Here is a 17,242-nt window from a genome sequence, read left to right on the forward strand (position 1 = left end):
AAAAATCAAAACTGCACTGTCTAAAGCGAGACTGTCTCATACCAACCCTTCAATCATCCAATATATGTCCAACCTCAATAAAATAGGTCACCAGGTGTCACACATTTATAGACTTCTACGACCGAACACATCGAAACTTAACGAGAAGACACGTAATTACTAGGAATCGCAGCTCGGCGGTACACTAAGCGAGAAAGAAACCCAATTACTATGGTCCTCCCCTACACAAAGTAAGATAACCCCGGTACTAGCTCAGACAAAATTCTGGACACTACACAAACTACACTGGACCCCAGCGCGCCTGGTGAACCTAGGCTTGAACACAAATGACCAATGCTGGAATTGTAATAGCGGAAGGGGGGATCTGGCTCACCTCATATATCACTGTCCTAAAGTCAAAGCTTACTGGGAGAAGATCTTTGCCTTTCTAAAAGACATGTTAGGGTTTTCCCTTAAAACTGAGTTTGCCACCCTTGTAACAGCCCCTATTAGGACAGAACCAATCACACAACGGGATAGCGACTTACTTGATCTCCTACTAACAGCAGGTGTAAAAATGGTTCTAAATAAGAGGAAAGACACATCCAAGGCATCGTTTAAGGGTTGGCTCAACTGGGTGACGTACCTTAAAGGTGCAGACGCGATGGCCCTATGAGACTCACCGTGGAGACAGCCCGACAGGGGAATGTGAGCATCCCTGGACAAGTATTTAGACCCCTATGAACCTCCATGAAGAAGTCTAGTATAGCGACTTGACTCCAACCTCCCTAGACAATCGCGAGCAAGTTTTTCTCTTCTCTCTCTGCTCTGGTCCCTTCTCTCTGCTCTGGTCCCTTCTTCCCTGTTCCTACCTGTGACCCTTTACTAGAATAGAGGGTGAAGGGCTGCCTATAAGGAAACAGAAATAAACGAACTGTACCTCAAACGATACAACCAACAGGCGCTACCCGGTAACATCACGCGAGACAAGGTGCATGTTATAGGTTTTATGTCTACGTGTTTAGATTTTTGTTTTTTTTGTTTTTTGTATATGACAAAATCTCAAAATCTTATTGAAATAAAAAATAAAGAGCATACACAGATCATCACAAAAAAAAATTCGCTTCATGGGACCAGGAGGACCAAACGGGGCCATGGGAATTAGGACGAGGAGCCACAAAGGGCTGCTCCTACTAAAAAATGGGACGACCAAAGGGGTACATTGCTAAAAAGTACTTGAAGAATAGAAGCCGCTGTACAACCAGCCAGAGGGGCCAGAGGTCCGTCTGAGCCTCACAGGCAGGCTCTTATTGTTCACTTTTACCATGGTGGAGCTGCACAACTTGCAACTCAGGAAAAACAATCACAGCCCAGTTTTAAGGGAAAAGTTTCTTCTTTCAGGATAAGGCAATCACCTTCCAGGGCAACACCCTCAACAATCCTGTCCAGTGTCTCAGGCAGTGGACCAGTATTCTTCACTTTAATCTAACAGGGACCAAAGGCACAGCACCTGTACCCTGAACTCAAGTCCTTTCCTAACTCCTGTGTTGCTCCGCTGGCGCACTGCTCTTTTGTCGGGCCACAGATTGTACCCAGTATGCCCAGGCACCTCTTGATCAACAAACAGAGGTGCAGACTTGCATTCACTTGAGGACCAGGACTCAGAGGCCTGATGCTGGAGTATCTCAAGCAACCCTTGTTTCAAAGGGGGTCACCTCAAGCAAAGCCTCCTTGCAGTCCTTGTTGGTCTGTGAGTCTCTCAGCTGGGCATCAAAAACTGGACCAACGCAAAGAATTTTCCGTCCTGAATTGTGACCCCGTCTTTTGTCCAAGACAGTGGCAGGGGTACACACTTCACGTCTCTTTAATGGGCCCAGCGCTTCCGGCCTTCTACCTTCACTGCCATCCTAGTTGCTAGCAATGCCTGTGCTGGTTCCCTTCACCACGGCTCCAAGCTGAATCTGATGTCCGGGCCCCTCTGGCAATGGTTGTAGGGCAGCAGATATCTATTGGTGGTCATAACAAAAGATCTTTAGACAAGGCATACAAATAATCTACCAACAGAGAGGATACTCTATTTCAGAAAACTTCTTAAGTCTCTGGGTGCTCCATACATTAGCAGGGCACCCCATACATTAGCAGGGCACCCAAGAACCACTTCATCTATCTGAGAGTAAGAAAAACACCGTGGACCTATTAGCGAGTATAAAAGGAACTTTTGGTGAACTGACAAGAGTAAAACGTTACAGGATTTGATTTGTTTCTCCCAATCACAAGTAGCCAAGGAAGTCTGTGTTTATTTACTAAATTCTGAGGGAAAAAGAAAAACAATGCGGACATACTCTGAATTCTTACAATTGTGTATTCCTATATTATTCATCTAAAGAACCTCAAAAAAGGGAATTTTTAGAACAAGCATTCTTTTGTGCCTCTTGTCTTAGCAAGCTTGTGTTTCATAAGTCCTAGCTCACTACACTTCTACTTATGAACCTTCCACTACTTATACAGGACTGCAGACACTTCTAAAATTATTTTTCTTACGTAAAAACACCTACATTTTACGCTTAGGACCATGCTCTCCTGTTATAGGCATGGCGGGAAAATCTAAAAACTGCTAATTTAACAGGGATCCTTACTACATAAATAACTAACAGAACCTCAACATAGAGGGTACATGAATTTCTCCAGCAGAACCTGTTGTGGCAAACAAACTCCTATAAAGCAATATTTTCCTTCAAAATGTTTGCTGAGGATCACACGGGCGTCTTTCCTAACATTGTGAACCCTGTGCAGTCTCCTTTTCATGATCAGGACTATGTAACATCATTTTCAAAGAAAAAAACCTATTCACCAGCTCTAATAAGGACTGTCCGCTCAATTACACAGACTAATAAGAGACTAGAAATGCCCTTGCAAAACTGTATATAGCATGAGAATAACAAACAATAATGGTGTTATCACTATTAATTCTAACAATTTTAAAACAGTATTACTAAATAGCGAATTAGACGTGCACTGGTGGGGTGCAGCATCCTGTGGAATGAATGAGTAAAGCGAGCCCAACCAATTATCTCATGGCCGTTCCTAGACAGCTTAGACAGGCTCAAGAGAGAGTGAGAAAAAGAGAGAGAGAGAGAGAAGATAAATTTGCTTACCCTTAATTTGCCTAGGAGCTAGCCTCCTTTCCCCCATTCGACAGTAGGTAACCTAAACAGGTGACCTCCTGTCGACAATATTTACCCCTCTTTTTGGCAGCTGGGCACAAACAGACTTGTAGGAGGTAAATAGCACATTGAGCTAACTAGAAAACATTAATAACCAACTACCAAGTCCTTTAGCTTATTGAGCTGTGTAACATAATAGCACATTAATGCAAACTTTATTTCATAGCCTTTTTATCTGGCCCTAGCACAGCAATTTTGATTGAAAACCAGTATTTCTGTATGCATGAAAGAGCTATTCTCTGCACATGGCCTACAGACGCTGCTACCCCTTGATAATGTTATTCAATAGGATAAACCCCACCTGCATATCTCCTACACTTGTATTATTTCTCAAGAAAACAGTGATATCCCCATGTGCTCCTAACAGAATATGCAATATTTCTTTTAGCTAATGTTACCTAAAGCAGATCTGTGGTGTCCAATCTTGTTCCAGGAAGGCTTAATCAAGGCCATAAGTTCATTGAAACATCTAAGTAAATTCTTCCATTTCTTAAATGTAATTAAATTACTAATGACGGTATCCTAAATATTATTAACCTGAATTGAGAATTCATTTTGACCCTAATTTTCCTAGGCACATTATAGCCTCAGACATCATTAGAGCAAAATTGACATTACCTATAGTGTTTTACCCTACAATGTGAGAATCCGGTAATTTAATTAATACTAAGAAATCAGTTTATTAAACTACTCTTCAACATTACAAGCTTTCATAGTGTAATGTAGAAATCACACACTGTCACAGTGGCTCCCTGCGTGGACATTTTGCGTCCAGTAATGCTGGTCAGTTCTAAATACAGAACTTGGCCTCTGACCCGTAAACCTGTTGTCCCCTGTCTGTGCAAGGCTATCCCATGCGGCCTTTACAATTCAAAGTAACTCTCAAGAAGCATGGCTGAAAAACATTCCTGTTCCGTGCCTGTTTGCTGATAATTTAAAGGTAGGATGCAGTTTTGCTGTCTTATTTTTGTTTTTATTCCTGTGAAATGTGCTTTCTAGCACCTAAAGACCATACTCAAAATTCCAGTTGTCTGAATGCCATAGTGCGCTCAGAATTCTTGTGCATAAAGATTGCATAAAGGCTTGCAATGTAATTTACATGTTTCTACAGCTACTCTCTGCATAACTTGTAAGTGCATTTCAGACTGCAGCCATAAGGCCATACTAGGAATTATATTTTAAGTTTGCCCCTAAGATTCAGTAATATTGTCATTGCTAGAGAAACTAATATTCACCTTTTTAATTTGGTGCAACAACATAGTTTAGTTGGAGTGTAGCTTGTGAGCCATGTGTTATTTACTCAGCTGTGTTTCACAACCAGCAGATGTCAACGTTTACGCTTTTTCAGGAGAAAAACCCTTTGCTGTATTTTAATGTTCTCAAAAAGTTTGTAAACCATTGATTACCTCCGTTTGTCCTGACAGACAGGTTCCTTCGGACAGACAGCTTTGAACAGCTGTTAAAAGCTCTCTTCCTGGGGCTGGGAATTGAGCACAGTTCAGGCATTCCAAGCCAGTCAAAATCTATCGTTGTGCAATGTGGTAAAAGAGGCACTTTTATTTTAGCAGCAATTAATTACTCAAAAAATGTGAAAGCCTTTTAATATTTAATATAATGTATCTAAGGATAATGCTGTAACATTTTGTATGAAGTCCTAGTTATGTAAAGCACACATATTCGTTTTTTCCCTTTACTTTCTGTGAGGCCTATTTTTCATTATTGGGTTTTTAATTCTAATTTTTTTTTTTTTAACCACTGGTTCAATATAATAATTGAAGTTTCAGACATCTATACTTTGTTACTGCTTTACTTTTAATAGTAGCGTGCAGCAATTTAGCATATGTTATACAATGTATCCTTTGAATTTTAAAGTGTAATTCTTCCAATGACCTCTGCAGAGCACAATGACTACAACAAACCAAATTGAGATCATTCCAGACATTTTCAAGAAGGAGCCGCACACTCAGAACACACAACACTGTTTGCTAAGGCAAGCCATTCTTATACAAAAAACACAATCGCTACTCACTCAAACAAGTACTTCACAAGCATCACCATCGGTGTCAGTCCACAAACCATATAGACACTCAAAATAAACAATCAACCCACAAATCAACACTTAGGACAAAAGGCAGCCCACAGACTGTACTCAAACCAAACCATTTGTAAATACCAATTGTAAATCATATTTACAAACGAAAAGACTCTTAAAAAAAAAAAAAAAAATAGTACAGATACTGCACCAAGACAAGTAGACAGCCAAAAGACTGTGACATGTTAAAAAAGACAGGCTCTAGCCCCAGACCTTTTCCAAAATACACCTAATTACCAATGGAGCTGGCAGAACACTCAAAAGTGCTCCATATCACCATTTACGAATTTTACTAAGTGCATAGATTAGGATCCTCTTTGGCGTATTTGGTCCACAGTGTACTAGGAGCAGGCATGCCAAAAATATTACAATGCGATGTAATATTATAATCAAAGCGTATTTATCCTGAGAATTATCCAAAAGTAGAGAAAAATCTCCATATTACCTGCCTTTATTTGCTGCAGCAAACAAACAAAGAAACCAGAATCTTGGCCAAGCTATTCCAAAACAAGAGTGTCGCATCGCAACCTTACCAAACAAAAGTCTCCAGCTTCCAACTGTCAAGTTCTGAATCGATCTAATGGTCACTGTGAGACGGATGCCAAAGGGATCTCAGTCAGGGACCGGTCACCACCTGGAGGGTCAAATCAGAAAAATTGGAAAAGCACTTTGGTCTGCAAAGACAAGGGTCTCATCATGCAGTGTACATCCTCAGCGAGATTCCAATCCTCCGTCGAGACCACTCTTTTGGGCGACCGCGTCTCCTGATGAGCCCCATGTTGGGTGCTAATTTGTGGGAGTGAGCCTTTTCAGGGGCCCATTGGCGCAGGGGTTCGCCCTTCTTCGTACTTGAGTCCTTAGACTAATAAAATAGAAATTGGCACGGAAGCTGTAATATCAAAGAAAATACATTTATTAACCTCTCATGAGGGAGACTACGTCCATACGGTATCCTCAGGCCACTATATGATGGAGTCCAAGGAGTACAGAAACCATGGTGCTTATATATGCATTAGTTGCATTGTCAGCATGAGACCAAGGTGAGTTACTGCCACATACAAGAATAGTTATTGACTAACATGGGTATACAAAAATTGCTTGCTCAACAAAGTGGGAGGGGAGACATTTCTACTTACATCAGTAAAAACAGCCTGACAGATCTATTCTAAAACAGGTGTATTCTAGCAGCTACAGGCCTTTCTGATCATGCATTGCTCTGGCTCAGTGCTGAAGGAGTTAACTGTAACTTATGACTCAAGCAGATTAGAAGAGCAGGCAACAGTGAAGAGACAAGAAGCACATGGCCAGCACATGGCTAACTAAAATGGCTGCCACAACCAAGATGGCTTCAGCTCATGCTAACAACGATTTCTGCTAATTTCCACAAGTGTTCTGTGAGGCAGTTGTCAAAGGAATCTGTCCTGTCTGGACGCTGCTCTCCGACGTGGCTAATAAAGCTCCATTCACCACATCTACGGTGTACGGACCCCCTCTTTCTTTCAACTGTCAAACGAGGAACTTTTATTAATGTCGCTACCAGGAGCAAATGACTTCTTGATACATCACTACTGGGGGATAGGACGTCTTTCATATGTCACTACTGGGAGGATATGACATCTTCATACATTAGGGTCAGAAGGATGTGACATATATATTTTCCCCAGAAGGGCAAAGACCACAATTTTTTACACATAAGCTAAAGGTCAACATTTTCCAAGTAGGCCTAATGCAGAGTTGAGTCTTGCTATATGGTTTACATGACAATACATCATACACGTAACCTGAATCTATTTGCAAGGAGTGTAACCCACTGTTCCATTTAACCAGAATGTGTGACCTAAGGCCAACAGAATGATCTCTACAACAAACTCTTAAGCCGACTAAGCTACTGTACGAGAATAGGAATCTGTGGCAAGCAGGTTCCATCCTGGGCTCTTTGGAAGGCACATTAACCCTCTAAGTTAGTTTATGCCTAAACTGCTTAGCCAACAGGTTGGTAATAATCCTCTCTCACTCCACCACAACCATTTTCTACTTGAGCAGCCTTTATTCTGTGCATCTGCATCTCTTCTCGCCCCCCCTTCTCTCTCTTTCGCTATTCCCTCTCTTTTTCACAATTCTCTCTACCCCTCACAACAACAGAATCCCTCACCATCTGATCCTCGCACCTTATGAGGTGCAGATCAGCAGCCAAAGTGTGTATACATTTTGATTATCGTGGGGTCTTTCCAAGAAGAAGTGTGATTACTTCATGGCCAGAGGATGCAGCTGTGCTACCCCTCCTGAGATCAGCGCATGATGGTTCTGGTGAAATACAAAATGGTTCCAGGAATCAATGGCATTCCCAACAGAATGTAGATCACAGACCGGCAGGAAAAAGGCAGTCAAAGTTTTAACTGACAGGGAAACTGCATCTATATCAAATAATCTGCCACGGTACTGCCCTCCACCCAACAGTTAAAGCTGTTTTGGGGAGGAGTACGCCTAGTGTCCATGCAGACTTAAGTATTCGAAATGGACAACGATGGCCCCTTACAAAGGAGACTACCAACTTGTGAATTGCACATACCTGAAATCCACTGAACTCCAAAACACACACATGCGCGCAAACACATCTACCATCCCTTGCCCGAATTTCCATGCATGTCCTAGACATGCTATGGGAAACTGAAGACCTATGAGAAGTGGTTGGCAAACTAAAAGTGATGCAGCTAAAAAAAGCCCTGCGGTTCTGACTAGAATCTTGACATTAACGTCAGATTTAAGAATTTGACAGATGGGAGTCAAGGCAGGTAGAGTGGCTGAGGACTTTACGTCCGCCACCCTGCCTTTACTCCATGAACCAAATCGAGAGATGCCCTCCAGCCCTCTCTCAATTACTATATATTGGTTGGAACTGCCAGCTTGGTGGTTCCTGTCAATGTTGGAAAGGTTTGACTGATAGTTCTAACAAACTTTTCCGATGTTTTACATTTGCAAAATCTAACTCCCAAAACGGGAGTTTGTTTTTGAAAAATGTAAACCTAATGGCCCCCACACCATGGGAGGCTTCTCCCATGGTGTGGGGGGTGATTTTTGTACCTCACCACCAGTGGGAATGATGGGTAGCCCAAACAAATTGTCATCTGACTGCCAAAGGAGTCTGAGTACGTTTAGTTTTCAACATATTGTTGGCCTGTCCAGCCTTAAACCGAGCTGTTGGGTGGTGGGGAGAGGGGGGGGGGTGGGTCTGGCATTGATATTACTCTGTTGCCATTTCGACAGGGTGCCCAAAGCCCAAACTGCTAAACTCTACATCGGGCCCATAATCTATAAAATGGGAGCCATCGGTGAACTTGCCTGATAGTCAACCACACTGAGAATAACATGCACAGAGCGGGTCAGGAATCGTATAAGACAAGGGAGCAGAGCTTCATAAACCATGTAGATGACTTTAGTCCCAGCACCGGGTCTCTTCCTGGGACGCTTTTAAGATCCAAAACTCCTTTTAGTACCGACCTGCAATGACACTGTTTGGGCCAGGAGAACAAGCGTTTCTTTAGCACTCTGTGCTTACATTGCCACCATTGGTTGTGGCCTCAGTTGCAGCTTCCATCCCCACAGAGACTTGTAATATGGTAGAGGAGAAACTAACTACCCCAGCGACAGGTGCGTCATGATGTCATGCCATGAGGGCACTGTGCCACCTCGGCGTTCCAGGACATCATGAAAGCACTCGTCCTCTCCACCTGCAGCTCCTTGGTATTAGCATTGCCCCTTTGAATACATTTGGGGTACTTTATCCTACGTTAAGCGACACATGGTGTGCAGTACTAGGGTGCTGTTAAAATGCCTGCTTTTGAACAGGGTTTGAAACAACTAAATACGTTTGTGTAAAAGTACTTCCTCCTCGGCTGTGCCCCGGCACACACCTTCCTTCCACCGTTTTCTACGTGGTTACTGCGACAGCTTGTGTTTAAAAGGCTGAGAGCGTATTTGAGAAAAGCACAACTGCATCGCAAGCTGTAACGAGATCCTCGTATCATATAATTTGAACGTGAGTGCGTACTGTCATTAGTGTAAGCAGAAAAATAGCAGGCTCGAAACCGCGCGCTCTGCCTCGCGCTGCTCCCGACGAGTCGTGCTGCTGTCTCGTGCTTGGAACATTCCGGCCCGATGTCCACCTGGTACGACCACTTGGTATGTGCACGACTACAGTTTGTACCCGGCCTTATCTGTTGCGCTCAGCCGTATTACCTGTTGCTCTCAGCCTTATGCTCAGCCTTATTACCGGTAGCGCTTTTCATGTTTTTTTGTGTTGTTCCTCTTCCTTAGGATAACTGGACATCTCTCATTTGTGCGGCGAAGGAGGGCCACGTGGAAGTCATACGAGAGCTGCTCGAGTGGAATGTTAACCTGGAGCACCGGGACATGGTATTGTGTTGATTTGTTTTTATCCGGTGAATTACCTTTCATATTTAGCGATTGAGATCCAACTCTTTTCCACGGTGTATCTGTGCTAACGTTTACCTGTTGCAAGTGCTTACCCGGTAGAGAACTGGTGTGGTTGGTTGCATTTCCCCTTTGAACTCGTAAGTATCACTAGTTGTATTTAAGATATGCATTTCAAAATAGTTTTTGTTGGGAGGGTTAACTCCTTACTTAGCCACGTTTATTTGTCTTCTCCGTCTGCTGAATATCTGTAGTTTCTTTCTCCGCTTCTATTTGGCTGCTTTAATTATATCGCGCGCTGCAAGATAGGTGTAGTCAGCAAATATGCTCCACACATGCTTGTTGACGCTATTCGCTTCTTTTGCTAAAGCAGAGTATAAATGCAGGTGTATAATTTTAAAATGCCATTGCAGTTTGGGTTCCATGAAATGAAGTGTTAACATAATTAACCCCTAGTTTTGGTATATTTGCTAAGAGATTTTATTCGTTTTTGTAATTGTTTCATTTTCAGTGGTTTACTTTGAATTGGAAGTAATGTTACTGCTTTTCGTAACATAATCTTGAATATTAGCATGATTTACTATAGTTGCACCCCTGTTTTGACTGAATGGTAGAAACCAATAATGAAGAGGCATGATTTTTTAGCTTACTATGTATGTATGCGTTTTAAGCAGATAGTGTGTGTATTTTAATTAAAATAGCTCTCAAGCTGAAAATACACCTTTTAGGGGGTACAGATCTTTATGGTCTGATATTGAATATTAGTGTGGGTTTCTCATGTCCAGTGTGTGACCCTGCAGGGCTCTGTGGTTCAAACTTAGGCGAGGCTCATAAAGCAGGGTAGCCCTGTTCTGTAGTAGTTGCTACCATAGCCCCATCTGTAGCCCATACATATGTGACTTATGCACCTGGTGCGGATCCGAAGGCAGGATCCTCTCTTGCTTCTGAAATAGAATGTTTTCACATCAAGACCCGCAACACAAACCCCTTAATTTTGGGAAGATTCCAGGGGAGCTAGTGTTTCATCGTGCAGTACTAAACTTGGCCCTATGTAGGAGCGAGGGGAAAAGTGGTGATAACAAAACAGCTCAGATGGGGCAGTAAAATAATATTGGATTAAAAACAAAGATCTCCGGGTATGCGCTAAAGTTTTAGGGCCAGATGTACAACCCTATTTTGCATACCCAAACGGGTTTGAGACCCGTTTGCGTATGCAAGATCCAATAGGGCCATGTGCAATCCCTATTTAGCTAGTCTCAATTTTTTTGCGACTCGCTTAATAGGAATTGCGAGTGGCTATTAGGAAGGGGCGTTCCAAGGCCATACCTTACTAATAGCAAGTCAGAGGACTATGTAAGAATGTTTTGCGACCTCAATTGTGGTTGCAAAACACTCGCAATTTACCGCCCTCTTCAAGAGGGTGGTAAAGCACTCGCAAATGGGAAGGGGTCCCCAAGGGACCCCTTCGCAAATGCAGGGGAAAATACATTTTAGTGGCAGGCAGTGGTCCCAGGGACTACCTTCCCTTAAAAAAATAAACGAAAACGTTTCATTTTTCTTTTTATAAATGCATTCCATTTTCCTTTAAGGAAAACGGGCTGCATAAAAAAACAAAAAAACTGCTTTATTTAAAAGCAGTCCTAGACATGCAGGTCTTTTGAGCCCACCAGGCCACCATACCTGGGAGGGCTAGCCATTCCTAATGGGGTCGCAAATTGCGAGGGCCTCATTAAAATGCATGAGTCATGCAATTTGCGACCCCATTAGGAATCGCTAACAGTTAGCGATTCCTAATGGGGTCGCAAATTGCATGCCTCATGCATATTAATGAGACACTGTTGTACATGGCATTCAGCGACTCGCAAATTGCGACTCGCAATTGAGCACAATTTGCGAGTCGCTAAATGACATGGTCACACATCTGGCCCTTAGGCACATAGTATACCGAGTGTGCATTTTTGCTTCCATGATTATGAAAAAAGCGTCTGTACCATATTTCTTTTTAACCCCTTGTGCGCTCATGACGGAACCACGCCGTCATGAGCCACGGGCGGCGTGTGCTCATGACGGCGTGGTTCCGTCATGCTGCGGCCGTTGGCGGCCGCTCCTCCCACACGGCTCTAATTCCCCGCCTGTGCGGGCGAAATAGAGAGTGGGTGGAGTCGTGACGGAACCACGCCGTCATGAGCACAGCTCGCCCGTGACTCATGACGGCGTGGTTCCGTCATGAGCATGGCGGCGCCGCGCTCACCCCTCACTCCCCCAGCGCTGCGGCGGGATTCGCGCCGCAGCGAAGGGGTTAAAGTAGATATTCTACGTATTTGCTTGGGTAAACACTTGATTCAAGGGGCATTTTCAGGCCCCTCCTTACTTCCATGTGACTGCACCAGTCCTTGTCAGTGAACTGCCTGCTGCTGTGTTAAGACTTCTATGAAAGTTGCAGTTGGAAGTGGCTGTTTAGTCCCCAGCGCTGCTGTCTGTGAGGCTGGTTCTGAGACGTAGAATATTTTAAAAACGAAACTGCCTAATGGCCACATTCACAAAACTGTTTTGTTATTGCTCAGAAAATGGAGTTTGTAACCCTGATTTTAAGAATCTCATGATTTGTAGAGTTTCCTATTGGAAACTCCAATCATTGCTGGGATTAATCCTCTTATCATCAAAGCAACTGGTCTCAATGGGGGAAGTGTGGCCCATGACTTCCACGCAATAGTTAAAAAAAACTTGTATTACTCGTAAGGTTTATTATGTGAGTTGTGCATTTATTTTCATTTTAACAAGTAATCTTTTTCTAAAGCAAGGACTAGGATTTCCAGTTCACATTATCAAAAGACAAGGTGCTCCTTTTTAGTGATGACGCAGTGAAAGTGATGAAGTGAATAAATGGTGCGCAAGTGCAATACATAATAATATATGTACATGTGACTGATAGGGACATTATGATGTAACAAGCAATACTTGAGTTAAGAGTGTCGAAATCCACAATCAATTAAAAAAATGGTCCACAGTAAAAGCTTGTCATCGTTTCCGTCCACAAATCAAATTTAATTAGAATAGCGTCATCAGGACGGAATATTGTAGGAGGCACCAAACGGATTTCGGCCACAGACCTACAATCCTAGATGGGTGTGTCACTAGAACTGGGGGTACATCATCGGGCTTGCATCAGGAATGGGCAAGCAGGAATAATAAGGGGTGTTAAGTCTCTTGGCAGTGAGTGGAACAAGAGTCTCCCAGAAGAAACCGGGGGCAGGACAGGCATATTTAAGGTTCTTGGAGCACTAGTTCAATGTTATTCATTATGATTGTACCTAGGTTTCAGACCTAGATTTTTCAATCCCTTTACTGCCTTTCTCTTCTTCGCTTGGTCTTTTATTTGGATGATAGCATTTTAGACTGGAGAATGTGAATGACTTTATAACTTGAATGCAACTTATGTTTTAGCACACGTTTCCTTTAAATCATTTTGGTCCCTTTTTCAACAGGGAGGTTGGACAGCTCTTATGTGGGCGGCATATAAAGGACATACTGAAATCGTGCAGATGCTTCTTGAAAAAGGAGCAAATCCACATATTACGGGTTTGGTAAGTTCTTAAGGCATTACTGAAAATTGCAAAATATGTATTTGAAAGTTGCATAATTTGTTTTTAATAACCAGTAGCGGCTAAGTGTGCCTTCATGGAACAACAGCAGGCATGTATTCCGGACCTTAGCTAGTGTTTTTTGTAACTGTCTTGTAAGGCCCGTGGAAGTGCCATGACATGTTGGATGATTAACTCCGGTCACTTGATGAAGCCAAGCCTCAACAGCTCGTGTTTTTCCAGTGCTGTGCACGTCAGGGCAAGGCCCCATATTGTTTTTGTTTGGCTTCACCAAGACCATGGAATTTTACAAAATAAAATTTTATATATATATATATATATATATATATATATATATATATTCCCAAACAAAGACTTCCTTCCAAGATATATATATTCATTTTTTTTCTTCCAAGAATGCCTTCTTAAATAAAAGAAAGCCTGCACTCTGAGATCCGAAACTGTCCATATTTTAATTGCACAGAGTTAAAAAGAAATTCACTTGGTATTTCTACAAGCACCACTAAAAATAGCTGTAGTTGATTGGGACGCGTTTCGGCTGATTCAACAGCCTTTCTCAATCCAAACATATCAGCATTTTGAGCGCTCTTTATATGCTAATTTGACACTGAATATAGAAGAAATACTTCACATTCCCCGCCGCATTCATCATACTGATGAAATGTTTCTTAAATCATATGTGAAATACCATGTAAATGTCCGTAATCATTCATAATAATCCACCTTAAATGAGCTGTACAGGGGAGGAGGGTGGATTGTTTATGAAGTTCATGATAACACCCAAGATAGAGAACTGGTATTGCATGCAAGTAACATTATATTCTGTACCATGGGGCAGTTTTCTGATAACTGATTGTTATATTAAGGTTTGTGTATGTGAGTAACATGCACCTAGAACATTCAGATATGAGCAGTGTGTGGGGGCAACGCCAGTCTTTTTCGCTGTAAGGTGATTAGCCTCCTAAATAAAAATTATTTGACATGTTTTGTACATCTTCTTTAAAAATGTATGTGACTCTTTGATTTCCACTTCTTGTCATTCTCTCAAGCAGTACAGCGTATACCCCATCATTTGGGCAGCAGGAAGAGGCCACTCTGATATAGTTCAACTGTTACTGAATCATGGAGCTAAAGTCAATTGTTCTGACAAAGTAAGTTTGCAAAGCATGCATTTAAATTCTTACTTATTAGTACCTAACTGTATGTAACTCAGTCCTTTCTGTTTCTGTGGATTTGTGGTTTTCAGCTGAAGGTTTTGCGTGGCATATATTTAACAATAGAGATGATGTTTGGCGAGTTAGCGAACAGACATTTTTTTGTCCCATTCCCTTAATTGTCCATTGTTTTGAATAGTTTTGCTGTATGTCGTGAAACATGACTTGTCATAGCCAAGCATACTGGGACCAATTTCTAAAATTTTAGGTATGTCATATTGTTGTCTCCATCTGCAAATTACAGAATCAGGATCTATTCAACTCTGAGGGTGCAGAAGGCACTTTAAAATCCACCATTTAATTTGGATACTCAAAAAGTTTTAAGTTTTAAGGCTGTTGGGAAATTGTTTTTTTCCAATGAAGTTGAATTGGAGGTCCCATTACCTCTAGAGTTTTCAGATTCTCATGGCCCGGAACCTAGGTTATTGTTGATATTTTATTTGGTTATGTTTCACATTGTTTAGATGTGAGTCGTATCGGATAGCTGCCAGTGAGGTTATATGGTAAACATCCACAAGAGTGTAACTTTGTGGGTATTGTATATCATTATCAGTGTCTTTCCCCATACATAAGTCGCCAAATTAGTATGGGAAAGTGCCTCAAACATCGTAATGATATTTTATTTGTATTTGTAAATCACACTATCCCCTGCAAGGGTGTCCTTGCAATGAGCAGGTGTGTGTGCCTAGCCCTGCCTATGATATGTTGATTAATTGGAAACCAGGTCTTCAGCTTCTTGTGGAATTCAAGGAGAGAGGAGGTGGAGGTTGTTTTCAAGAATAAAGGGGGAGAGTTTTCTCCACATGGAAAATAATGTCCATGTGAAGAGAGAAACTTAATATGAGTTGCACATTTATTCCAACCCTTTAGTGGAGGATTTACCTCTCTTCGATCAATCTCTGATCATAGGGATAGTGTTGTTAAAACAAAACACAACACGTCTGGAAGCCAAAGGTCTAAGGTGTTTAATGCAATCATACCGAGCAGCACAGCAAATAATCAAGAGACCATTGTTATCCCAGCTGACCACAACTCTCGCCCAAAACAGCCAGTTGGAGCATATAATACTAAAATGCATGTAAAATTGAACGGTGTGTATACATTTTCACTCCATACAAGTTTATGGGGCACATACACATGGAAGAAACTTGTTACTTTCTGCAAAACGTATCTAATGAGCAGGTGGCAGGATTGTACGGAGAAAATGTGAGACGTCTTTGAAGCAGAGATGCATTACATTAAAGCACTGCTGACTTCATTATTTTCTTAAAATGTACTTCCTCTGTAAAATGGCTTCTAGGCCTGCTAGAGCCATACAAATTAGCAAACATATTAATGCTAAAGGGGACCTAAAACGAATATGTAAACGAAATTCATAATTGATTATCAGTACATGTTGTGATATACAGGTGCAGAAGGAGATTGACGTTAAAGAAATAGAAGTACAAGGTTTATGTTTTAAGTGTTTATAGATGTACCTAAAGGAAGCTGTCAAAGTTTACTCTGAGTTATGTATGCCTGTCACTTTTGTAAAGTGCAAAATAATTGTAAATATGCATTTCTTATGCCTTTTCAAAGTTCGATTTACTCATTTTTGTGATTTGGGCTTCTTGATGGCAACAAGAGCCATTGCTTTACTTATATTTCCCTCAGCCCCATTCTGTTTATCGGTGAATTCCCTTATGTTCTGTACAGTTGTTAGTTTGTGCCTCAATCAAATTGTTCTTAAATGCATAGATTACAGCTTTTTGTGTGAGGTGTTGTTCTGGTTGCAGTTACTTTAGGCTTTCTAGTTTTTTTAGACTTTTCATGTTTGAGTTTGCTCAGAGAACACTTGTTTTCTAGTATTTGTGTTGGTGATCGGTACAATACAGTTCAGTTAGTTGCAAGACATGGGGGATAAACTCTTTCTTCACTCTTCCTGGATGCTTAAGACCTGGCGGTGATTATGCGCTCTAGAAATCCCAATTACAAATACTTACTTCCAGTATTCTTAATGTCCTGGCTCTTTCCCTTTGGTATCTTTCAGTAGACCTGCCTCCTCATTGTTGGGCTACAAACTTCTTCTGTAGCAGTATATAGAGTTCTGTAATCGGGTATTGTCATTGTATGAGCTCCTTATATGTGGCATGCCATCAAAAGTGCATGTATGTGGACCCTCGCCAGTTCCTTTTTATCTGCTGAACCTTATGGATCCCTTGTGCTTAGGAATTTCCCTACTCGGGCCTTACTCTTAGTATTTGAGTCTTTTTTTATGTCTATTTGTATGCTATTTCCTTTGTTCACCTTCATCATTCATTCAGATCAGTGGCTTATGAGGCAACACTCCAGCTTCAAGCCATTTGCTATGTGCTGTTGGCATTTTGCAGCAGCTGATCCTCAAACTGTGAGTCTTATGTCTATTGAAAGTCATCTGGTGCAGACCTGCGCTCTGTGTTCTGCTATCAGAATGATGTTCCTCCAGAATGATCTGGCTAGCATTCAGTTCCTAAATAGATGTTGGATTTTATCACAAGAAAGAATTGTCAGGAGGGAAGTATGGGGTCTCAGCTACCCTTGATCATACAGGGTATCGTTCCTTCTAGTGAGGTAGCGAGGTATGTCCCCAGCTCCTGAATAGTCTTGAATGGATCACAGTGTTGCCTTTTTCTCTCTTGTTTAGCATACATTTATTGTTGTGGAGAGTGTGCTTTTGAAGAC

General features: G+C 41.8%; 1 protein-coding gene across 7 annotated transcripts in view; it reads left to right on the forward strand.

The window, feature by feature from the left end:
- Positions 1 to 17,242, forward strand: part of KIDINS220 (kinase D interacting substrate 220) — a 1,251,292-nt gene that overhangs the window by 215,189 nt on the left and 1,018,861 nt on the right. For 4 of the 7 annotated variants that reach the window (XM_085610740.1, XM_085610739.1, XM_085610743.1 and 1 more), the window contains exons 4-6: positions 9,610 to 9,708; positions 13,212 to 13,310; positions 14,378 to 14,479. In XM_085610740.1, the coding sequence (XP_085466866.1) occupies positions 9,610 to 9,708; positions 13,212 to 13,310; positions 14,378 to 14,479 (300 nt within the window). The remainder of the gene's footprint in view (positions 1 to 9,609; positions 9,709 to 13,211; positions 13,311 to 14,377; positions 14,480 to 17,242) is intronic. The other 3 variants (XM_085610741.1, XM_085610744.1, XM_085610742.1) reach the window with 1 other exon arrangement.

This window comes from Triturus cristatus, chromosome 6 (assembly GCF_964204655.1).
Source record: "Triturus cristatus chromosome 6, aTriCri1.1, whole genome shotgun sequence".
Classification (NCBI taxonomy): Eukaryota; Metazoa; Chordata; class Amphibia; order Caudata; family Salamandridae; genus Triturus; species Triturus cristatus.